The 25,724-nt window shown below is 38.4% G+C and overlaps 1 protein-coding gene across 2 annotated transcripts; it reads left to right on the top strand.

The window, feature by feature from the left end:
- Window positions 1-3,726: 3,726 nt before the first annotated feature.
- On the top strand, window positions 3,727-25,718 carry LOC102208884 (oxysterol-binding protein-related protein 2-like). Of its 2 annotated transcripts, XM_005730717.1 has the most exons (14): window positions 3,727-3,827; window positions 17,567-17,940; window positions 20,234-20,360; window positions 20,888-20,963; window positions 21,386-21,520; window positions 21,833-21,930; window positions 22,023-22,205; window positions 22,376-22,483; window positions 23,066-23,155; window positions 23,455-23,575; window positions 23,997-24,122; window positions 24,222-24,345; window positions 24,770-24,860; window positions 25,563-25,718. In XM_005730717.1, exons 2-14 carry the CDS (start codon window positions 17,904-17,906, stop codon window positions 25,663-25,665), a joined length of 1,419 nt encoding a protein of 472 aa, XP_005730774.1. In that variant the 5' UTR covers window positions 3,727-3,827; window positions 17,567-17,903; the 3' UTR covers window positions 25,666-25,718. The 2 variants fall into 2 exon arrangements, with proteins under 2 accessions (XP_005730774.1, XP_005730773.1); XM_005730716.1 differs by having other exon boundaries at window positions 23,997-24,345.
- Window positions 25,719-25,724: the final 6 nt, after the last annotated feature.

Below are 25,724 nucleotides of genomic sequence, written 5' to 3'. Positions count from 1 at the left end.
TTACATTCAGGAAGAACACAGTGGGGTACAAGATTCTTTTACAAATCTGCTGAGTTTGCATAATAAAATCAAAATGCGATAATATAAAGGAATATATTACTATGTTTTAAGGGAACAATGAAAGAATACCCTGCAATCTTGCACGGATATTGCCAAGAATTAAACGTCACATGAATATGTGTGAATCCAAGAGCATCATTGGTGTTAGTTGATGAGCTAATATTCAGTTCTTTCTCATGTATGGCATGTAGGTTGGCACCAGAAGTGTTTTTTTAGGAATGATATCTAAGTTTTGCTTCATTATTCGCTTTCAGCCATTAGAAAGGAGAGCATAAATGAGGTGAATGGCTTGACAGTTGTGTCGCAAGACTTCACATCACCCCTCTGCCATCCAATCCGTTATGTGATTCTGGTAGGAGGTAACCCACGCAGACCAACCAGCAAGTGCTCCTTAACAATGAGCATATTTTACTAATTGTGAGTGAAAAACACCCCGATGTGCCTCACACTGACGTCCAGTCTGAGTGCCGGTCTGCTTTGCTGAGACAAAAAAAAGGCATCGGCAGAAAATTGCTGTCCTTGCACGTTATCTTCAGTTCAGTAATTGGAAAGCAGTGAGTGTGTGTGAACTAGAGCTGCATCAGCAATGTCACTGCTACATTCTGCCTGCTGACATTAGTACAGGACAGATATTCTCAACCATGATTTTCTTATATCATGAATTTCTTTATTTCATGCATTAAATGTAGGTGCACTCTCTGTGTAGTGATCACTGTGTATTTATAATCAGTTACGCTTGCTTTATCACAGTGCTGCCGTAGGGGACCAAACCAACCTGGGTTTTCCCTTCCTTACAGAAGCTACTGCTTCTGCAACGACGTTGTCAGCCTTCACCAATTGTGGTAAATCCCCCTTTGAGAATTGTTGTGGAAATTTGTCTCCTGCAAGTAAAATGAGTCTCATGTGACCTGCTTTAGCTGGAATAACACGTTTGTGCTCAACTTACCTCCCTGCAGGGTACAGTAGGTGGCCTATATATGATGATATCAACTTCCAGACCTTCTGTTGACACTGTTGGATCTGCCTGGAGCTTCTCATAAGTGTGCCACATAAATAGTCCTGTACATTGTTCAAAACCATACGAAGAGCAACAGCCAAAGGCCTCCTTCTTGAATTAGTATTCAATAGTTTGGGTTCCAGACCTCATTCAAAGACCATTTATCTTGTAGTTAGAAGAGGATCAAAATTCCCTTATTGCTGGAATCACTTTGTCCAAAACACTCAGTTTCCATAATCATAAAGGGATGTTATTTCATGAATGATATTTTTCTGCAAATCAGCACAAGGAGAACATACACAGTACTGAGTAAATGTCTTTTTTATTTCTATTTCTTTCTATTTCTATTGGGAAAAGGATTGAAACAGGTATAACAATACACAGAAAAACACTATACATGCGAACAAAAGGAGTTTGTGCATTTCTAACCAGTCTATATTTGGTATGACCACCTTAATTCTCTCTCTCGAACAAGCTTTCTCATAATTTCCTGAAGTAGCCTTCAGGAACAGTTCTCCAGGCTTGAAGGGCGTTCCAAGTTCTGCCTGTCGTTTCTTTCTCTGTCAGTCCCACAGTGCTTCAACAATGTTGATGTCTACTCTCGCACTGAGACAGTTTCTGATGAGGGTTTGGTAAATAATAGATAAATCAGCTGAAAGGCCAGAGGGACCTCACAAATTTTGTCTCAGGTCTTTGTTGGTCTGATCCATCCTTGGAGGCGCTTTTTATTGCTGAATTGGTCAGTATTAAGTGGGTGAAAATAAAGAAAAATCCTCTGAAAAGGATCAGGCACTAGGACTGAACTGAAAATGTGTGAAAAAGCAGCCAATGTCCAAAGAAAATCTTTGAAGGACTTTCAGAAAGCCTGGAGAACGACTGCTAAGGGCCACTTGAAAAAATAATCTAAAGTCTGGCTTCTTGAAAGCAAAATATGTAGTAAGGGCTTAAGACCTTTTCACAGTACTCTGTACAATTAGTTTCAAAGGTTTGGTTTCTGTTGGCTACTGACGAGTGAACAACTCAGGGAAAAACTTTATCTTTTACCTCCATCTAGTGGTGAGTAGGGAAACTTGGCGAGTACACCAGGAAGAAAAACAAAACTGTTTGACTAATTGTATGATAAAGATCAAAGCGTTTGCTTGACCACAGGTGAATTTAGAGGCAATTCATCGCAGCAAACAGGAAGCAAACTATTCAAATCATTAATGTTGTGAAGCAGATAAAGTCAAATGTTAAAACCAGCTGCTTTTTCTGTGTGATGCAAATTAAAGCATTCTTTTTCTGGTTTGTTCTTTTCAGATATCTTAAGTATTAAAATTACAGTCATGTAGCTTCTTTAGGCTCAACATAATGCTTTGATAATGGGTTTTTTTTTGTGAATTATACATAGAGGGGTGAGCAGCTGTATCTGCATGCGGTTGTGCACAAGCTGAACTCTTTGTCCCGCTGTGTGCCTGAATAGAAACCATTTTCTCCTTCTAGTCCACTGTTCTCTCTGCCTCTTCCCCTCCTCCTCATCTCCTGCCGTCTCTCATCCTATTCTCTGCCCCCCTCCCCCCTCTTTTTTTCTCATCACACCATCATTATGCAACTCTGGGAAAAGAAACACACTGATTGTTTGTTCTGAAAGAACAAATTACTACTGACAATTAAACTTTTCTCCATCCAACATTAAGATATAATGGCACTACAGAGTTCTTTTAGAAATACTCTTGATGCAACAGTGCATCATTAGTGCCTGGCCTGGTTTTGTGTCATCTGTGAAACAGTGTGGGCCTATGACCTGTGAGCCTTCAGTAAATGTTATGAGAGGATATTGTAAAAGCTTTATCAGACATTCAAATACAAGCCAACATGGGTACTAAATTGTAAATGTTTTATCATGTGCCTCGTTATTGCTCATGCCCCAGTTCTCCTCTAAGCAGGCTGCCTGCTATATCAAATAGATAAGCTGTATTACTGATGACAGATGATACAATCTCTGACTAAGTTGAAGCCATATAGACGTGAAATGAACATCAGATATTGAAAACCCTGTACTGCTAAAGCAGCTGTGGAACACAGTGTTAGTAAGCAGCTGTGCAAACCTGACCTTTGGTAGAGAAACCTCAGATGTTTTCAGAAATAGAATTATAATCAAAACATTAAAAATCGCTGGCTGATTAGGGTATCAGAATGCAAGTTGAATATGTCCTCATTTTGAGCATCAACACTGTCTCTTATCACAAAACATCCACGAACCACCATGAAGGGGCCTTTTAATTCCAGCTATTCTCAATGTGTTATTCATGGTAATGATACTAGAGATGTTAGACAGTATTTCTTATATATATCTGATATATTTCTTATATCTCAGACTTCTGAGGTGTGGTTTTTACACATACACGCACGCACACACACAGACACACACTGTTTGGAACGGAACATATGTGTGTCTGTGTGTGTGTGTTGATTTAGACATATTCTCGATTTAGACTTATGTTCTGTAATTTATAATAATGGAGAATAAGCTGCAGATGCTCAGCTTTATTTTTTTTAAAAAAAGGAAAAGGGTGAATGTTTTTTAAAAATCTGCTCTTTAGTGCGCATTGTCATTGGTTAAACGTTTCCTGGATTACATCTCATTGGCTGCAGACTGTGTCTGTCGTCTATCTAACGACGCCCCCATTTGCCAGCTACTTCCGCTGCTGTGTCAAGCTGAGGCTACACAGTAAATTCTTGTTCATCTTTCTGGACTTGCAGATACATTCAGCCTGCTCACGCCACTCAGGTACGATGACAGATATTCCGTTGGTCTTTCTATGGTCTTATGTTTTCTTTTCAGTGCCCTAAATTTTGCTTTGGCCTCTCTATTCAAAAAGGTGGCTAACCATGCTAGTTAGCCACCTTATTTTTCTTTAGCCCGCCCGCTAATGGTAAAGCGCTAGCTGTCAAAAAGCTCCGGCCAGCCTCGGCACTGTCAGTTTGTTGTGTGGGAACAATGATTTAAAAACATTAACACATGTTAAATTTGGCAAGTTAAAGTGTATGCTATTATGTTAGCAAGCATAGAGTTTACAGTAGCATTTATTAGATGGGTTGTCAGAGCTGGGTGTTTTTCAAGTTGTCAGTGAAGGTTTGATTGGTAATTGATTTAGAATATAATTATTATTTGGGTATTTTTAATGTATTGTCAGTGCAAGCAGAACGATTAAGTTCCGTGTGCTGGTAAAAAGCTGCTGGTAAAAAGCTCTTGATGGTTGAGTGTGAGGGAGTCCTTCAGAGGAAAACATCTATTCAGATTAAAACCGTCACATTTTCTTCACCTGCAGCAGTTTATGTAAAGGTGCAGATTAAAGTCATTTCCTATCACGTTTCACTGCCTCAGCAAACATTGGTAATGTCTCCCCGCCAGGCTGACTTCTTCCCGATTACATCCGCATCTGACTCGCAAGAGATTAAACAAAGGTTTGTCGTTTAAAGCTGGTGTACTTTAGGTCATTGACACAAGGTTTGCTCTGACACAGTCATCTGTTTGTCTACTCTCCCTGACAGACATATTGCTCAGTGGCATTCATAGTAGTACTACTGCATGTTTCCACTGTCACTAAGGAACTTAATGTAAGGAAGTGATACTGTGTTACTGACGGTCAATCTGCTTAGCATTGTTTGTTCATTTGATATCGATCTTTTGTAGATAGTAATAACTGTGATAACTGTGAGGCAATTCACAAATGTTTTGACTACCACAATTTGATAAAGTTGAACTGAAAACGTTGAACCAAAATAACATCATCTAAGCAGATGATGAACAAAAAGTTCCCCTTTTTCAGAATCAGAATCAGAATACTTTATTGATCCCTGGGGGAAATAATTTTTTGTTACAGTGCTCCATTATAAATCAACATTAAGACAAGACAGACAATACGCTAACTAAGAATAGTACAATATATACATATATGTACATACATACATACATACATAAGTCACTCATAAATAAATAGCTGGAAAAGAAACATGTGTAGTTGTAGCAGTAAACGGTGTGTTAAGTGGATGCGTTGTACAGGGAGATGGCCACAGGCAGGAAAGATTTCCTGTGTCGTTCAGTGGTGCTTTTCGGTAATCTCAGTCTCTCACTGAACGAGCTCCTGTGACTGACCAGCATGTCATGTCAGTATGTCATGTCATGTCTTAAACTTTTTAAGAGTTTGTTAAAAAAATGAGAGGTTTTGTTTTTGGTGGTGGTGGTGTTTTTTTGTTTTTTTGTTTTTTTGTTTTTTTGCATGATGGTACAGTGGGGGTGGATCTTTTTGATCCTGTGGATTATGCTTTTTGGACTCCCATAGTTGCTATGTGTTGATCTTGGGACTTTGGAGGCCCAGCCAACACTTTAGAATATTTTTCATGTACCTTGAACCATTCCTTGACAGGTTTTGTGGTGTTACAGCATGCATTGTCCTGCCTGGAGAGTGAGTGCTGCTCCATGGGGGTCAGTTTAATTATGGGTTTTATTTGTCAAAGTATAAAAGCTGGCATGGGGACTTTCCCAGCAGAACATTGCACTGAAAGGATGCTCTGTGTTATGTACTTCACGTAGTAGCTGTTTTATTGTTGCTAATCATCTTTTGTATGGTTAGGATTAAAGTGAACTTCCCTTTTTAAAAAAAATTGTTGCTTTATCCACAGGAGTATGAAGGTAGACACATTTTGTTTTTATCTTTACATGACATACTAGTCTGTCCTCTCTGGAATTGCAGTTGTTGTCATTTAGTTATGGGTTTTCCTCCCTAAGGTACCTTAATTACCCTCACCATGGTGTCTATGGCAATAGATTCCATTTGAAAGGGGAGCTTTACACTGTGCTAGTAAGTAAGTTTACTAGCACAGGTAAGGTAGTTACCTTAGAGTAATGTAGTTCCACTTGAGAGCTAGATGAGCAGTTGTCCTTGTTGAAACAGCAATTGCCTAATTAAGGTGTTCATGGAATAAATGCTTATGAGCGTTCAGTTGTGGAATATCTGTGTTTTGTTTATGTTTTGCTTTTGTATTTTTTTTCTGCCTCACATTAGAAAAAGTTTGTATGAGTACAATTTGTCTTTCAGCAGGATTGCACAAACGATTATTAGCCTGACCTTCATGAAGCTTGATGGAGTGGTGGTACGTGGGCAGAGGAAAGACCCATTGAATTTTGGTGGATCTTTTTAAATGAGCAAAATAGGGCAATGGCTCTGGTGGAGATTAGCCTGCCTAATGCTCTTGTAGTTGAGTTCTGTGGCTAAATTTAAGTGAACAGGAAGAAGATGTTGCAAGCCATGTCCCAAAAGTTAGGTTTCAGCAGTGTTGAAACCTAACTGTTGCAGCAATGGGACGGTCAGCAAATGCAAAATCAGTAGTCGTATTTGGAAAGCAGGGAGGAGTCTTGGTGTAGGTATGTTTTCAGTGTGATTTGTCTGTTAGCAAATACTAGGTTGCTTCTGCTAAGCTAAATTTGAATCAATTTATTTAAGTGGAGCATGGGTGAAGACCCATGAAATCTTTAGTGCAGCTTTGTGTCTCTTTCTTTAAATTTCTAATTAATTGTTAAAAATAGATGATGTTGTTTGTGTATCACATTATATTGTGATATTCTGTCGTTCGTACAGTTGCATCATGTACACGAAACTGCACGATTTCCTTAAAAGTAAATTAAAGATCTTTCAGAAGTTTCTCTGAAGCAAAAAAAGACTGGTATATTTTTCCTTTGGTAATTTATAACTGTAGGTGCCCTATAAAATGCAATTAAAGTATATTCTGGTAATGTGAAATTGACTGGTTGTCTCTAAAATCCATTGGAAATGTGGCTCCACATACCTTTTTACCTAAATGCCAGAACGCAGAGAAAGTTTAAACCCAGTCACCTGAACCTGTCAAATAACAACTCAAGTGCAAACAATGCTGATCACAAAACATGCTTTTGTGCACATGTTTTATCTAAACTCAGGAGTGCCATTGTTTGTGTTAATGGGTGGACAATTCAAGGGAGTTTCCAGGCAAGATGCTGAGCAGGCTTTGTTTCTGCATACACTGTGAAGGTAAAACTCCTCCTAGCAGGTTCTTCTTCCTAGCAGGTATCACTGGTATGCGCTGACTCACACTGTTCAGTAGTGTTGCGTGTGTGTGTGTGTGTGTGTGTGTGTGTGAGAGAGTGTGTGAAACTATACGTTCAGCATCCTGCCCAGAATGAGACAGTATCTTATGCCCTTGGGGTTTACTTGACTTCAAGCAGGAGTAGAATAAAGAGAACAAGCTCCTCCCTTATATTTGAAAGACAAACAGACAGGATAGACTAGCGCACATGATTACACATATGATTGAGCTTAGATCTCAAGTGCAACAAATTCAATGAAACATTTGTTTGGAGCTACCTTTAGTCTTTAGAAACTTACCTCATCAGTGTTAGGGGTGTTACAAAAAAAAAAAAGAGTGGGGCAAGAAATTAAATAAAATAATAAATTGCATATTATTCATTACTTTTCTTAAAAATAATGCAGTGTTACTTTCTCTGATGGGTCATTAAGTAATTTGTTCCATTACTTCCAAGTAACAGCGTAACATGACGTTAAATTCGTTGTCACATAAACTCATATACATAGAGCATCAAATTACATCTCTGTATCTCTGTTATATGTATGCTAATTTCTTTACATTTGCAAATGTACTCCACAGTTTTTGTGTACTTGTTTGAGACATTTTTTTTCACCCCCTACTTCCTCACTTCTAAGGCTGAATGACTTATGCAATCTAGAGGTTACATGAGTCCTCAGTGTATTTCAGAAGTTTCACTGGGAGCTTTTGTTATTATACGGCAATATTTTTCACTCTATCATTTAAATAATCTGTAAACATGTTTTACATTACAGTAAAGAGGAAGAAATGCAAAAGGATCAAAAAAGATCTGACCAACATAGAAAAAAGATTTGTACTTGATTCTCATAGGAGAGTTTACTTTTCATCACACATTTGAGTTATTATTGCATCAGATGTAAAAGTGTACGTTTGAGGCTGTTTGGGTGTGGTTTATTGCAATTTCCTCTCTGTAAATGGATTAATGGTTTTAATGTTAGCACTTAGTTTTTCTGAAGTGCTCCAGTCAGTGGATGTACTCCGTGAGGTTAGTCTTGTGATTGAAGTAGACTGAATTTGATTTCATAGTTTCAGTATACTATAATAAAAAGTAATTTGTGAATGATTGTCAGTTAGACCGTCTGTTGGTCTTGTGCTCTACTTCCATTCGCCAGCTCTTTGGAGCTTGGAACGTAAGTTTGGATAACATCATAGAAAGCTCACGGCTCTCCAAGGGGAGATTGAGAGACCAGTGTTGGACTGTTAGAACAGCTTTGAAATTTATGAGTTGTTCGCACTAAAGTAAAAACTATCATCACTTCATGCGGAGACCCCTTCGACGCCAGCTGCGGCCTCAAGGCTGGAGCTGAACAAAACACCCTCGTAACTACTGTGTTTAGACTGTTCCCCCCATTCCATGCAAGGCCACCTGGGTTGGCTGGAAGACTGTTTACTTAGCCTGGCGGGGCGAAGGACACTGTCTCAGCTGAACTCCGGACACACACATACACTGATCCCCCCCCTCCCTTTCCAAACGCCTTCGATGCTTGTGCCCTACCAGGGAAGATGGCAGTCAACTGGACCAGCGCAGACATGCTGCAGGACCGGATGCGCTGTCTACACCGGCTCTCTCTTACCCTTTACCTGCCCCTGTTGCTTGTCTTGTGTTTCTATGGTGTATTGATAGTCATGTGCTTTTTGTGCTGAGGTGTTTTTTCTGTTATCAAACTGTTCTCCCACTAGGAGCTCAGTCTGAGTGGAGTTTTTTTTTTTTTTTTTTTTTCTCCCCTCCTCCTCTTACCTCATGTTATGTATTTTTTAATTTTTTTTTTATTTATTTATTTATTTATTTTTAAAAGTTGGTCAGAAGGTTCCTTTGTAAGTACGCATGCGCCATTAGCGTGCTGCCTGCTGTAACCCTAATTTCCTTCGGGATTAATAAAGTATTCTGATTCTGATTGTGATGAAAACAGGAAGCACGGAACACAAAATGAACTAATTTTGGTCATTTCACCCAGTTAGACTCTTGCTCAAATAACTTTTGCTCTACGTCAGTCTAGTACTGGCTTACAGTACAAACATTTGTGTTTTGTAAGATGCTTGGGCTTAAGACAATCACGTAACAGCCTTTCCTGTATACAGACATGTTTCTGAAAAGATAAGAAACTAAAACATCATGAACCATCATAAACTACTGATTCAAACTTGTGGTGTAAGAGGTTTGAATCCCTGATGAGATGGCTTTTCATTGTTAATCAGTATGGACCTTAGAAAAAATAGCGACCACGCACATAATGGTGAGTTTGGATAAATGACATCTTAAACTCCCCATTAACCAAATACTTCGCTGTTCTGTGTTATGTCTACACATAGCAGAAGACTTCACAATGTATATGTTATGAATTGTAACTTTAAGTGCTTTGTTACCAGCAGCTTGTTGCAAAAACGCATAATTTGCTCTCATTTCTTTAGTTGAATGTGCAAAAAATTTCAAAGATGACAGTTTGACAGATGTCGGTGCAAAAATATAATTTTACAAGTTAATTCTCAAAGAGCTATTGGCTGAAAACTTGGCATATCTCTGCATGGTGTGCAGAGACCTGATACAGGACCTGGGAAATGCATCTGGCCTTTGAGTTGATCCACCCATTGTTTGCCAAATGAGATCTTTGAATGTTTTTCAAGAAGCCTAAAGAACTGTTCCTGGAGACTACTGACAGAAATTACAAAAAGGCTTCAGTGCGAGAGTTTAGGCTGTGTTGAATGATAAATTTTGTTAGAATAGTGCAAACACTTTTTTTGTTGCCTTACACTATATGTTCATGTGTATTTGCGCCTGTTTCAATAAATCATTGTACCCGTTTTCTAGCAAAATATAAATTCAATATGACCCAAAATGAGTGATTGAGACTATAAGCTTAATGGCAAAATGTTTAGATGCAAAAAAAGAAACATTTTCCAGTAGATTTCTATAGGACTTGATGTGTCCTACGTCCAGCACAAAACCATGAAGAGAAAGTTAGGAATGAGCAGGCAGAGTGGTTGGGGTCACCACGTTCAACAAGACCAAGCTAGGTTCATTCCTCCTGAGTAACTTGCTGTTTTTCAGTAGTGCACTACTTTCTGAGTGCTTTCTGAGTTCAGTTCCTTGGGTTGCTGCTTTGGCTTTAGTTTACTTGCAGCTACATCTACAGAGCACAAATGCCTATTAACACTCAGATCTCCATAGCGATTCTGTCCACCCCCCTTCTTTTTTTTTTTTTCTCCCCCCTTCCCTTTCTGCACTCATTAGTGCACAGACAGCACACACAGCAAAATGCTGCTCTCTGTTGAACTCCCTCTAACACAGTGGCCTGTCTGTGATTCTTGTTCCCACTGTTGTCTCTCAGGCCACATTCACATCCTTCCTACTTCTCTCAGAATGGTAGATGAGACCCATTTCCTTCATCTTAACCTTGAGCCTTTGCTAGGAAAACTTAATCACATGACATAAATAGCAGTGTGGCATCTGAGTATTTAGATGTCTATATAAAGTGTATCAGATGAATGACAGTGAATTGCAGGGGTTATCCGTGTGTCCTTATAATATGCATTTGGCATTATTTGACCGAAAAGTTCCGGGAACTATCAAAGTGACATGAAATGACATCAGCACAGAGTATAATTTTGTCCTGGACCACAGGTTCATAGAAATAAGCCTCTGTGTCACAGAGACTAGTAACAAGAAAAAGTCCAGGACTGATCATTCTTATATGTGAGGAACTAATATTAACAACAATAGCTAACATTTAGTTCACACAGTCCTGCATTAGATAGCCCTTCTGGCTGTGGTAGAACAGGTCTCTTAACAGTGGGCCACATTTGGGTTATAGAACAGTTGCCAGTCCTGTCTCTATATATGCACAAACAGAACCAAAGCACAGATGCTTTCTTAGTTTCAGTGTGGACTTGCTGTCCTTGTGGGCTATCCTAACACCATAAATCACTATGAGGAAAAATTGGGGTGAGGGGTGGGGGCTCCTGTTTCATCACATTGAAGTATTAAACAGTTATTCTACACTTTAACCTGGCCAGTGAGAATGTTAGCCATATAACTATTAGCAGATATCCGATGGACAGAAATCTAGTCCCAGGGAAACAGAAGTTACTGTACTTAAAGTGCTGGTCCCAAGTCTGGATAAATGGCAGAGTAACCTTAGGAAGGGCAATTTGTACCAAATCAAACATGCGGTTCCATGTGCTGTGGCAACCCATTTGGAAGTAAGGGAACAGTGTAAAGTACCTCTATCTGCAAATAATAAAATGATAACGTTAATGTGGGAGCTAGGCAACAAATATTTTCAGGCCTACCTTTATAGATATTTGTATCTGAAAACCGTTCGTTTTTCTTAAAGTCCCAGATTCAGCAACTAGACAAATGGTGGAAGCTTACCTTACCAATTCTATTTAATCAGCAAAGAAAGTATTGTGCCATATCACCAGAAGTACAGCACTACCTCAGGTGCAACCTTTCTCTAACGTTAGCCTTTTTTGGTTGTCTGCTATACAGTTTCTGCCATCAGTGGCATGTTTGTATGTGAAACTGACTTGGTATGTGGTATGTGTTTCAGTCTGTAGAGGTGTGTCCCCTGTTGAGGTAGGTGTGTGTAAAGAGAAATATAGAGATGTGTGTGTATGCTGTATCAGTATGTTGCATGGCAACCTTGTCCTTTACTTTCTTTCACCTTGGCTCTACCTCTGCCAGTCTCTTGACTCTCTCTCTATGCGCCTTTTGGCTTTGGATGTTTTTGTCTGCGGTGGACAGCAGAGACAGACATTACTTGGCTTATGAATGGAATTTTGGCATCAGTAGGTTTGCATTGCAAATGATTGTAAAATTTGTCACCAAATGTTGTACAATCTGTAATTAATGAAGGACTCGGAGTGCGATTTGACACAATCACTTGTCTTGTAACAATTGCTTTAGTTTAAGTATGTGTCTCATGTTTTATCAAAATTAGAAAATCTAGGGATAAACTGTGCACGTACCCTGTGTAATATTTTAAAATGTCTGTCTTTGTGTTCAAAAGAGAAGATATTATTGGTCCTGTCACTATGTATTTATAAATCGTTTTATCCAAAAAAATGGATTAGTTCATGATATAAAGTTTTATTTTATGTTTAGCTCAAGCTTTGATATGGGGACTGCTATATCTAATTTTGCAGGTAATTAACTAACTTTATTTAATTATTGATTTAGAAAGTTTCATAACAGTTTTATTTTACTTTCTCCTGATATTTCTGGAAAAATGGACACCGACAGTGAACTAAATCAGAAAGCTTAGTCTGTGGGTCTGTATTTGAAATGAGTTACATGACTGAGGAATGGGGTAAAGTTATCTCTGTTCCAAAGCTTTATCTCTCTGTTCTGTGTATATATTTTTTTCATCTGCTGACCTTTTTTGTGGCTACATTTGGTGAGCTATTATCAAAGTACGGAGGAGAGTGGTTGTGGTGCTCATATGGTGCCATGTCTGTCATGGTTACGTAATGGCTCACAAGGCGTGTGAGACAGCGAGTGATATGATCTGAGAGCTTGCTGCAGCCAATCGGATACCTCTCTTTTTCTCTCGCTGTCTGTGGGTGTGTGTTAGAATCTGTTTAATTTATCTGCACAATTCTGGAATGAAAAGTAAGTTCTTTTAAAAATGCAAGACTATCAAAAAGCAAAACAAAACTTCTAAACATGGATTTAAACTGAAATTCAAGTTTTAGTGTGTGCAGATAAAAACGGTGGCTTGTCAGTGATTATGAAGAATTTATTTTTACTTTCATCTATTGTTGCTGATGCTGAGAAGGAATCCTGGGGAAATATTTGTTCTACAAAATATAAAAGAATACTAAATTAACAGTGTTGTTAATGGAATACATTAGAGCACATAGAATTAATAGATTAGACAGTCTTTAATTTCCAAGTATTGCACTCAGTTTACTACTTTTCAAATACACAAACCTAATTATTCAGGTCGTCATGTGCCTCTGAAACTGTGCTTCAGAACAGCTTTAAGAAGTAGTGTTAGTTGGACATCTTACAAAGACCAGCTACAGCCTGAGTGCAGTAGTCATACTTTGTCTCAAGTTCTGCATCTCTATCAAAATAAATTTTCTTATGATCTGAATAGGTTTAACCAACCTTATAAAATGGGTCTGCTTTTTAATGGGTTGTGAACAAAGAGCAGTTTGAGAAATGAGCTTAGAGTTCGAGTCAGTGTTGTCTTGACTTTTCTGAGTGAGAACTAGGTCAGCTTATTTCATCAAGTCAATAATGCAGTTCTATTATTGATGATAGTTTCCATCACTAAAGCACACACTTGTCATCTTCCTGTTTTCTCTGTGTGCCTTAGTGGAGCTAGGAAAATGTGATGGATATCCATTTCTGATATTGCCTTATTTTAGAAAGCTTCACTGAAGGATATTGATTCTGGTGACAGAGATTGTAGCACTGTTGAATTACAAACTGTGAAGTGGCCTGTCTATTGTATAAAACATTTAATGTCATACGCAAATTTTATTTTCAGTCATATTTGCTTTGTGCATCGATGTTAAGGTTGGGAAAACGTGTTTTGTCTGTCATTCTGTTGCTGTATACTATAGCTATATGTAAGGTTCAGTGGTCAGGTATTTGGGGGGTATTCATTTGGTGATGTGAAGACAATGTGCGACATGCCTTTTAACTGACAGCTTTGTTCAGAATCTGCTGTAACATTATGTTCACATAGCTTCCACAGACCACTGACTATGAATGCACTGAAATATGAATAAGGATTATCATACCACGACTCAATCTTTAAGAAGTGAGTTAGAGAAGGTGGTGTTTTCTTCCATCATATTTTCGACACAAACCCTGGTAGACAAGTGCATTAGTCAGATTTCCTCCGGTTGGGATTCCAAAATGTCCTGCAGAACCATTTAAAGGTTTGGGAGTTCCCTAGTTTATGTGATTTGCGAGGCCACAGGAAATATCACGTTTGTCCTGTAGATCTCCTGACTGATATGATCAGCTGATACAGTAAACTCCCTTTTATAGTGGAATTTCTTTTTCTTTGTTTGTTTGTTGTTTTTAAAAAATGTTGGCATAAATCTTTTCTAATACTGAATATAGGAAAATGAGAGAGATTTTTATTTATTAATTTAAAAAAATCTAGATCTTATTTAAGCCAGCCTTTCACAAGTTAGAAAAATGCTGAGTTGGACACTGAGTTAACTGGTGGAATATTTGAATAATAGTTTATCATCCATTCTGTCCACCTTATCAATTGTGGACGCAGAGGCCAAAGTTCATGTGTGTGCTGAAGGCGTTTCCTTTCTCTGGCAAAGGCAAAACCCATCCACTGTGTAGAAATAGGCCAGGAGAGTGGGAACACGACTGAATTTGGTATTTTTATCTTCTAAATCAGTCAGCTGTATGAGACTGGATATTTCTTTTAGGATTTTCTTTACGCTTCAGGTATGTAAAGATTTTATAATTCTGGAGATCAGGTCTGTCACACTGCATTACTGTATTATTTAGACATTAATCTGTGCTCTCATGTTAATATTACTTGCAGGAGGATCCCAATAAGCAGCAAGTGGGTAGAAGGGAATTTAGGTTTACTGTTTAATATATAATTATATTAATGTAATTAATATTCATTTTTTTGTGTTTAGAGATGCTTTTTTTTTTCTTCTTAAGTGTAACCTGTAGGTATCAACTTTTTTTTGCATATCCCAAAATAGGTTCATCTGAAACAATTTTATTATTATGCTTCACAAAGGCTGCTGTAAACACAGTGGATAACATTTGGTAATTTGGTTTGACTCCTGATGGAAATACTGCTGTTAAAATAAATCAGAAAATTGTAAATACAAGTGGCACTTTGCTAATTTTAAAAGCTGTTAAATGGTGGAACACTTGATCAGTGGAGTTATGACCATAAGAATGAGTTTTCCATTAGATTAGGGGTCCCCAACTCCAGGCCTCGAGGGCCGGTGTCCTGCAGGTTTTAGATCTCACCCTGGGTCTACACACCTGAATCAAATGATTAGCTCATTACCAGGCCTCTGGAGAACTTCAAGATATGTTGAGGAGGTCATTTAGCAATTTGAATCAGCTGTGTTGGATCAAGGACCCATCTAAAACCTGCAGGACACCGGCCCTCGAGGCCTGGAGTTGGGGACCCCTGCATTAGATGGATGGGGCCATGCCTTCATTAGTCAAAAATTTCTTCTAGCATGGGACTGTTTGTCCTACAATAGGCATCTACAAAAGTTATTTTTCTGTGGCAGTAGTAGATAAAAGTGTCAGTGTAATTTATTGGAAAATGGATTAAATAAAAATAAAAACAAAAAACGCACAGAATACAGTGGAATGAGATGTGTATGTCTTACACAAATTCACCTTTGCCTGTTCCCCTTCCCTCAGGATGTGTGTCTTGCTCATACAATATTAATATTATGTGAGCATTTCGTTGCCTTGTACTTGTGACATGTGCAATGACAATAAAGTTGAATTCTATTCTATATTAATTGTGCAACATTCCCAATAAGCAAGTAGTGGCTATAATAATAGAGTTTAGTTTTACTCTTTAGGTGTATTTATTGGTATTTATTAGTATTTGGCTAGCTTTGGGTGTGTAAATATTCAGAATCAGAATCAGAATACTTTATTAATCCCTGGGGGAAATTATTTATATATATTATTTAAATATTAAGATTGCATATAATTTTAGTAATAGTTGTAAGTAAATATTGCATATATGTGTAACCCTGCTAATGGAGGGTGCCATCTAGATTACATCTGTCATATTGTTGTTAACACACATGCGTTTCACATATGGCCTCATTCTTCTATCATCCTTATAAATCAAAGGGGCCAATTTAATTTTCATATAGCTGTCTGGTATTCTAGTTCTAATGTTTAGAGCCATTGGTGATACCTATTCCTGAGCTGTGTGTGTGTGTGTGTGTGTCAGTCAGCATTTGACATGTGGGGTATGTCATAATAAAATGATGTATGCTATCTTATAATAATGGTAAGAACAGGCACATGGTAGTAGTGGTTGTAAAACTAAGCTGATTTTTATTTTTTTATTTATTTTTTTAAGTGTCCAGATGAAAATATTCTGTGTAATGGTAACAAAAATCTTTTTACATATTGTGTGAGGTTTTTACATCTTAAATAGTTTTTAAATATGGTCGGCACAGTGAACAAATTCCTTTTTAAGTGCAGCTCGGGTTTTTGCTAATTAATTGACAAACTCATTGACCCGTTGGCATTACTTTTTTGTTCTGTGTGATGAATAAACTGGAGTTTCAGTTTATTACGAATTGTATTTCTTGAAGGTTAAGTTACTAATTAAACAACTCCTTTTACTTCCTTGAAAGTTGAAGTCCATGTTAAAATGTGTTTTGAAACTCTCAAAACTCTGGGCTGGTAATTTTGACCTGGGGAGTTACAAGTTATTCTGGGTCTTGCTTTTAAACTGGGTGAAGCTAATGTACCAAGCAGAGGGTAACAAAGACTCAGAATGCCTGTGACAGTGGTGTCCCAATTGCGTAACTACTGAACTAGAAACATCTCTGTTTTCACGCAACAAGCCATGATAGACAAAATTGTGACTGTGACAGAACAAGCAGACTTTGAGCGGATGGAACAGATGGTTAGATCTACTGTAAAGAGCATCAAGATAGTCCACTTAATGCAATCTTCTCTGCATGTTGTTTTTATTTTTGAAGGTTATCATTCCAGAAATGGAAGAAAATGTGTTAAAATTTTGATTATTCTTAGTACATTAGTACTCAGAGCATGAAGGATGCAATGACATTGTGTGCAGCTTTCTGTAGCTCACAAAGGTCTCTGATTTGCCATTGAATTGTTGCTCTAGGGCTTGTGTGAATGTGTTTGAAGACAAAGCATATGATGGTTTATATTCTCCCAAATTGTTTCAACTCCAAAGAAAGTAGAAATCCCTTGGAGGGAGTGGAGGCTACGGCAATTTCAGTTATAAATTACCTTAAATTGCAGGATTATTGCAACCTAAGAACATTATGATCCCAGCAGTATGTTTACACCCTTAAGGCCTTTATACATAAAATTTGTATAAAATTTGTGCAAGTAATTTGGTTTCAAAAAATTTTCGACTTTGTTTTGGGGGGTTTTGTGCAAGTTGGTTGTTGTATAAAGGCATTTACAATTAATTAAATGAGAATAAAGGATTATACCCATTTTAAGAAAAAACAAACACAAAATAACACATTTTTGGAGGTTTGAACTTTAATGTGTTGACTTTATTTTTCCACTTTTGACTTAAAAAAAGTGGAGGGAACAAACATGGCAAGTAAACACTAGTTATAACCTTTTTATATTGATTGTTAGTAATATATTTGTTTCTTCTTTTTTTCTTTCTACAGATTATTCATTTGCCTTGGTCAAAAGAGCCACATAAATTGAAGACTGGAAGTGCATCCGTTGTTTGTCTGCTAACTAAGCAGCTGATTTGCTCAAATTGACATCTGCTGGTGTCATTCCTCTGAGGACAGACCATCTGCTGAAAATCTGTGTGAAGCTGTATTTGGGACATTGTCTCGATATCAGACAAACATTGCTCTGTTGTTGTGGTGACACTCAAGCGAGACCTAGATTGACAGGTCTCCCTCCAGAGTAACTTTTCAGAGCAGCCACCAAAAGGAACATGTGCTAGAAGTTCAACATCTGTCCTAAACAACTGGTCAGCTTTGACTCTAGAAGATGAGCAATGACGATGAGTTCTTCGATGCCGTCACAGGTGGGTGCTTAATGTACATACTTATTGATGTGTTTCCCTCTAGTTTATCTTTTATTAAGAAAGGGGAAACATGCATGCTTCCTGTATTTCAGGACTGTATTGTGATTTTGTAGTTCTCACTTCTCCTTTGGTAGTTTAAAAACTTAAAAAGGGTTTTTAGAGGAAGAGAAATATTTTGTTTAGTGTTTTGGTATTTATTAGACCTGATGTATATATGTAATCGTTATTTTTCTTAGGTCTTAGTCTTTCTCTGGAAATTGCTACATGGTTTTTCTGCAAGAGGCTGCCACTCCTAATTAGATGGTCTGTTTTTGTTGTCAAAGCACAATGCTGTCCAGTGGAACTTAACCTGCCTTCGTCTGATGATTAGTTGAATAATTCAGAGGTTGGCTGTCTTACGACTATGATTAGTGATATCAACAACAACCTGGAGGGTGTGTGGTTCATACTTGTGTGCCTGTATTATATTCACAAAGAAATTTCATCTGGTAGAAACTGCCAAAGTTTGTGTCAGTTGGATAGTAGTGACTACCCCAAATCAGCATATTTGAGGAAGCCAGCTAGACTTCACTCTTTTTAAAAGTATTTTCACATTTCTTTTTTTGGTGAGCAGCAGTTAATAGTCCTTGAAGTCAGCACTCTCAGGATTTCGTGCAGCCTAATGTTACAGTCCAGGTGAAGGTCTGATATCAAGCAGTACCCATTTACAATTACAAAGTACAGCCATGGTGACTCGCCTGGGGTTTGTGAGCAAGCATTCTTGGAAGCAGATACCTGGAAACTCAGGAGAGATGATCTTTGAACTGTTTACTCTAGGCAGATCTACCTCAAGTTTAGAAGACATCAAAACAATATAAAATCTCAGGATTAATGAAGTCAGCATGTGTAGGTTCAGCATTGAATGCTGAAATATGATTATAATATTAACTCTGAGAAATAAAGGCATGCAAACACTTTATTGTTATAGATAAATTAGCAGTGCAGCCACTTATTTAACAGCTCGTTCTGTGCAAGGATAATAAGAGGGCAGGCAGGGTGGTGTTCTCTGTTAATAAATATTAGAATCACTGTTTTGTTGTTTGATTACCCCATGTTGACGTAGAGCCATTGCTATATGGCTGTCGTCACTTTAGCAAGTCATTTCCATTCAGGTATAAATAAAAGGGCTGTGTGTGTGTGCCTGCACCTGTCTTTGTGCCATTGTTATGATCATCTTAGTAATTTGAGACAGATGCAGAACAGGGGTGATCTATTATTTATGTGGTAGCATCAGGTATCATCTGGCTTGGCTTTAGCATCTTTTTCTCTTCTTAATTTACCCTCAAATATTTTGTTGTAACTATTTATTTTAAAAATATTACTAATGTGCTTGATGATTTGCCCGGGGCACACCTTCATAACACCTACAGAAGCTTGAAAGACATTGTTGAAGTGCAGCTTATATAATACATGAAAAGAGATTATCAAATATTTAAAGTTCCACAACCCTGGCTATGGGTCAACACTAATGTGTGACAAATAATTTTGTGTTGCACATCCTGCATTTAATGAGTCAGTTTCATACTGTGCAATACATTTTGTTTCTCAGGAAGTGGAACTTGCGACGTCTCAGTATCCATCCATTCGCTTCCGCTTATCCTTTTCAGGGTCGCGGGGGGCGCTGGAGCCTATCCCAGCTGTCATAGGGCGAGAGGCGGGGTACACCCTGGACAGGTCGCCAGTCTGTCGCAGGGTGTCTCAGTACTAAAATAAAATATTTTGTTGTGACTTATGTGACGATACGAACAATGCACCTTTGTACCTGACACCTGATTAGGCGTGTTTTCTGAGTAATGATAGTCATTAGTGTTTTTAAGCTTTTGTTAATGCACCACCTTTAATTGCCCACAACTCCATCCTACAGTACTACGTTGCAGATTATTCCAGCCCATTCTCATTCCCACGCCATGAACATCTGCCTTTTTGTTAAATCCACTGACGAGATGCAAGATATTCACAATCTGTCCTTTTTTTGAGATTATGATGGCGAATATGACTCCTTATAATATGCTCTCCTCCATGTTGAGCAATGATGCCGAAAGGTATTTGTGTTAAATGTGGCCCTATGTTGTCGTGGCCAGGCTTCCTTATGTGAAAGGTTTGAATTGAGACGTAGATTGTTATTACCTCATAAACAAGTTTACTGTTGTTGTCCCAGGTTTCTTAGTTTACAACAAGTGTAAAGAAGATGACATGGTGCGGATATCTGTGACGTCGGTTTTCTTTGAATGCCACATTTCTTTTTCTTCCGCAGGCCTGGAATCGGACGAGTCGTGCGAGGGGCTGTCGGAGGCCAGTTTCAAAGATGCACAAGGGATTGACAGCAGCAGCCAGAAGAACAATGGATCAGTCCCACAAGAAAATGGCATCAAGAAACACAGGTACTCCTGCATTCCTCACCCACATTCCATCTGCTGTGTGTGTACTTGTTTGTGGATAAGTACTCTCTTGGTCAAAAACAATTGAGTTAAGTGGAACATTTTTGGGCAGGGTCACAATTTGTAATGGCTCAGTTTCATACAAAACGCATACACAGAAAGGCACACAATGCTGCAATTTTTTGGGTGCAGCAGTTTAAAGGTGACGTATTTTTAAGCTTAAAGGGGGGAGTTTTGTTGTTGTTCACAGTGGGGGGCTGACTTGGGTGACCTATATGTGAAGGTGTGGTGTGTTTACTTGAGTTAATTTCCTTTTATAAATTTTAAGATGTCAGTGGAAAATTACCAAGTAGGAATTTTAGGATAGTTAGGTGACTGGGTTTAGTTCCTGTGAACAGAGGTGAGATGAATTGGCTTTGCACTTGTTCTTATCTTCGTGCAGAATTTCTTTATCTTCTGCCCTGATAACAAACCTGAACGCACTATCTCTTATCTGCAACCTTGGATATTTCTTTTCTTCTCCATTTCAGGACATCTCTCCCTGCACCCATGTTTTCCAGAAACAATATCAGTGTGTGGAGTATCCTGAAAAAATGTATTGGACTGGTAAGGGAAAGCTGGTTATCAGATTTAAGAGCTTCTCTTCTGTACGTGAAAGGCTTTCATAGAGAGGTTTTCATAGTCATATTGGGCAGTATTTACAGTTTTTAATTTGCACACAGATAAACTGAAACAAGAAAAATGTATTACATAAAATTACTTGCTAAAACCACAATTTGAAAAACGTTTTAGAGTTCAATAGTATAAAGGGTAATATGTTAGGTAGCTTTTTTCCCCATTATAGTTTACTGTAATTTCTTTCCATTTTTCCCCCTTTATATGCACTACTGTGTTTAGTCATGTTGTATTTTAGGAGTTATTCTAGTTAACCTGTGGTTTAACTAGTGTTTAGTGCTTTGGCTGCTGACACAATTACAGTTTTTGTGATATAATAGAGTATATTCAGCTTTTATCTTAATGTTAAACAGGAACTGTCCAAGATCACGATGCCCATTGCCTTCAACGAGCCGCTGAGCTTCCTGCAGAGAATCACGGAATATATGGAACACACTTACCTCATCAACAGAACCTCCTCAATGTCCGACTCCATAGAGCGCATGCGGGTAGGGAGAGAGGTGGACACACACGTCCTGTGTCATCTACCATGTTTCTCTGCTGTCACCCCTGACACTCTTCTCCACCCACTCCACCCTAGCTCCCCACAATGACATTGTCTTTACCTCTCTTGTCCATTGCTTTGAATGGTTGTAGTAGAGCCACCAAAAAAATTATCTAATCGAATATCATAAATGAAATGCAAATAATCTGGACATAGTCTGGGGAGAAGGAAAAAACAAAACACTAACAGACATACTCAAGAGATGACTTGGACACATACGCGCATGCTAACTTGGTCTGTAATTGTTTCTGTTTAGGCAGTAGCTGCTTTTGCTGTGTCAGCAGTTGCGTCGCAGTGGGACAGAACTGGAAAGCCCTTTAATCCTTTGCTGGGAGAGACCTATGAACTTATCAGGTACACTTGCTTTTTTTTCTCTCGTTTTTTGTGAGGTCACTTTGTTTTACCAGTTGGCTTTCAGTCTCTCTTTTCACCCCTGCTTCTTGCAGAGAGGACCAGGATTTCCGAATAGTGTCTGAGCAGGTATCCCATCATCCTCCAGTGAGTGCATTTCATGCAGAGAGCCTGGCTGGGGATTTCGTGTTCCACGGCTCCATCTACCCTAAACTTAAATTCTGGGGCAAGAGCGTTGAGGCAGAGCCTAAAGGGACTATCACACTAGAGCTACTCAAGTTGGTCACTTAAAATCTTTGCGTTTAAATTATTTATTCATTAATTGTATTCTAAAACTGATTTCTCATTGTTTTGTTTTTTTTTTTCACCTTTCCCTCCTAAAACTTCCTCCTTCATTCTTATTTCCCCTTTTTCTTCCTTTTTTCTCCCCCCTGCAATTTTCATCCAGGCACAGGGAGGCATACACATGGAGCAACCCTAACTGCTGTGTACACAATGTCATACTGGGAAAACTGTGGATAGAACAGTATGGCACAGTAGAAATAGTCAACCACAGGTATTTAAATGATGCTTGCATGATAGAACTAGATACTAAGAAGTGTTTAACCTGTATTGATCACAATGCTTCCCTATAACTAGAGTGAGGAAATGACTGCAGTCAAGTTCAGATGAAACACTGTAAGGCTAACAAATGTTTACCCACAGTTCTCCATTCCTGCCGTGCACCTTCCTTGTTTCGTCTAATACTAGACACCAGCCTGCTTATGGTCTGTGTGGCTTCACAGGCAAACAACGTCTCCTTCAACATTTATTTTTCTAGGAAAGCAGTGCAAAGCTTTTATTGTCCTTATTGCTAAGCGTGCTGTGTCTTATTCACACAGTTGCACAGATTCATGCTAGTAATTGTGAATCAGCCAGACCTTACTTGCACTGACTAACTGTTGTCAAAACAGCAGGGTTTGAACGTGAACCTCTTTTATACAAATAGCCATGCAAAGTGATTTATATGAACGTATAATTGCATGATAAATCCACCACTTTATAATGTCAAATAATGTTGCTTTGTCTGTTTAATTCACTATAATGAGCTCTGCCAGTGAAGAGATGTTAATTGGCTCTTGTCTCATTTTTCCTGCAGCACTGGAGACAAATGTGTGTTGAATTTCAAGCCCTGTGGGATGTTTGGCAAAGAGCTACACAAAGTGGAGGGATACATCCAAGACAAGAGGTTTGTGTTTACTCTAACTGGTTTGTCACCTACAGTGTGAATCTTTCTGTCTTCAAGCGTTTAAAAAGACATGCTAATGCATTTTCATTATTTTCAATCTCATTTTCCATTGTACTTTTCTTCTCCTATTATTGACCATTTTCTTTTTTACATTCCTTTTTTTTTTATTTTTTTATTTTTTTGTCTTTTCTAACAATTTCTTCTCTCCACTTGCATCTCCAACTTTTTGTGTCTTGCCCTTTTGCTCCTTTTCCTGCCACATCTTCTTACTGTCGTTTTCATCTTCCGTTTCTATCCAGTAAAAAGAAGCTTGCTGTCATCTATGGGAAATGGACTGAATGCATGTGGAGTGTCGACCCTCAGGCCTATGAAGCACACAAGAAGTCTGAGAAGAAAGGAGACAACAAAAAGCAGAAAAATGTAAGAACCTGTGCAACTAATATTTTACATCTGCAATAAGAAATCATAAAAAAAACAACAGTGTAGTGCCAGTCTGTGGGCTTTCTTTCTTTCTTTTAAAAAATAAATAAGTTCATCTAAGTCATATTTCCTTTTCTTCTTCTGTCTTGATTTCCTGTTATTGTCCACAGCAATCTGTGTGGTCGTATCTAGGTAAACTAACAAGCTTGTGTAGATCAGTGCAGAGGTTTTTCAGCTCTTCCCCTTTTAGTCTGCTTATTTATTTGTAGTTGTGTGCAAATGCTCCAAACTGCAGGTTTGGAAATAAACAGATACTGACAGAAGCTTTGATCTCGCTGGTAACTGTTTGTGCCTGCAGCGTTCAGTCTCTGCTGATGCTATCAATTGGTCCAGTAGTTACAGTGAGTTGTATCATTCACAGGATGAACTTGAGGGCGCTGAGAACGATGACGCAGATGACATGCCCGAAGTCCAAGAGACTGTGTCTGTTGTACCAGGAAGCACTCTGTTATGGAGGATAGACTCTAGACCAGCACACTCTTCTGTGGTATCAAAAATAAAGTTACACATCCAAATTGGTGGCCCAGAACGCACACACGCAAACACACTCATTCTTGACATCTTTTATTCTTTCTCTGTTTCCCAGATGTACAACTTCACAAACTTTGCGATGTGTCTGAATGAGCTGGAGCCCGGCATGGAGGCCATCCTGCCCCACACAGACTGTCGCTTCAGGCCTGACATCAGAGCAATGGAGAACAGCAACATGGGTAATTAGTTTTTATCTGATCAAATTTGAATGCGTCGCTGGCTGACATTCAATAACTTGTTTGACAGAACTGTTGTTTAAAAAGAAAACCAGTATGCTATGACTATGTGGATGTTTAAGACGACTTTTAGAATGATCACTCTGTGAAAGTAAAACAAAACACAACAACAACAAAAAACAAAACGGAACCAATAAAGAAAAGAAACTACAAATGTTTTACTTCTGCTGCTTAAAGCAAAGGATTGGCAATAAGTCAGTGCTTCCACCTGCTGGATGTTGATGGTATTGTGCCAATCCAAAGTGAGTGAGTTCCACAGGTGCCTAAAGAAAAATGGAAACAAATGAAATTAAAGGGGTAAATAAGCACAAGACTTTTTCTTGTTTTATTACAATCTGAAACCTTTCGACTCTTTGTTCTTGTGAAGATGAGGCCAGTAAAGAAAAGGAAAGACTGGAGGAGAAACAGAGAGCTGCCAGAAAAGAGAGAGCCAAGAGAGATGAGGAGTGGTCTACTAGGTGAGAAACGCACACTAACACATGCATTCACTTTAATACATTTTTCTGTGGTAACCTTTACAACAGCTTCAAAATATACCAAAAGTAATGAAGTTTTCATGATGCTGTTAGATGTCCAGTGTACATGAGAATAGCAGGGGGATTGCAGTGGTGCAGAAACTGTTCTGGTTAGTTGTTAAGAGTAGAGCTGAGCCCTAAAGGAGAATCTGTTACCATAATGGTTAATCTACATTCCTACCCTCACCCATGGCCACAACATGGAATGTAGCTTACTGCAAGTGTTAAGAAAATATTATTTACATAATGGACATTTTGTGTTCCACTCTCATTCTGTTTAATAAAATTGAAGCTACCAACATCCGCTTACTTTATTACAAAGGCTGGAAACGGATTCAGTGAAGCGAAGTCTGTATATTTAAAGCTCACTAATCATTGATGAGATTTATTTGTTTATACCGTATGAAAACTGAGGTTTGTGAAGAACGTTTTGAACTGAATAATGGATTAAAAGAGCTGCAGGCTGAAGATGCAGAAAGGAAGGACAGCTGTTAAGATTACAGATTGACAGGGAAATGCAGGTGGAAAATAATACAGACTTCTTGGAGGTTAATTGTAAAAGTTATATCTAGAAACTGGTAACACACTTAAGACCAAAGCCATAGTAAATCCCTACAGAAATGTAACCTGTGTTGATTTTTTTAGGTGGTTCCAGATGGGCACCAATCCATACACAGGTTCCCAGGATTGGATCTACACTGGTGGATACTTCAACAGGAACTACCAAGACTTGCCTGATATCTACTGAAAACCTACTTGCCTTTCTCCTCCTCCTCCACCACATCTATAACCTCCCGTTACACCCCC

This window comes from Pundamilia nyererei, unplaced genomic scaffold, assembly GCF_000239375.1.
Source record: "Pundamilia nyererei isolate P.nyererei 1_Seehausen unplaced genomic scaffold, PunNye1.0 scaffold00039, whole genome shotgun sequence".
Taxonomy (NCBI): Eukaryota; Metazoa; Chordata; class Actinopteri; order Cichliformes; family Cichlidae; genus Pundamilia; species Pundamilia nyererei.
The sequence above is the reverse complement of the archived record's forward strand: the minus strand, read 5'-3'. Positions and strand labels throughout refer to the sequence as shown.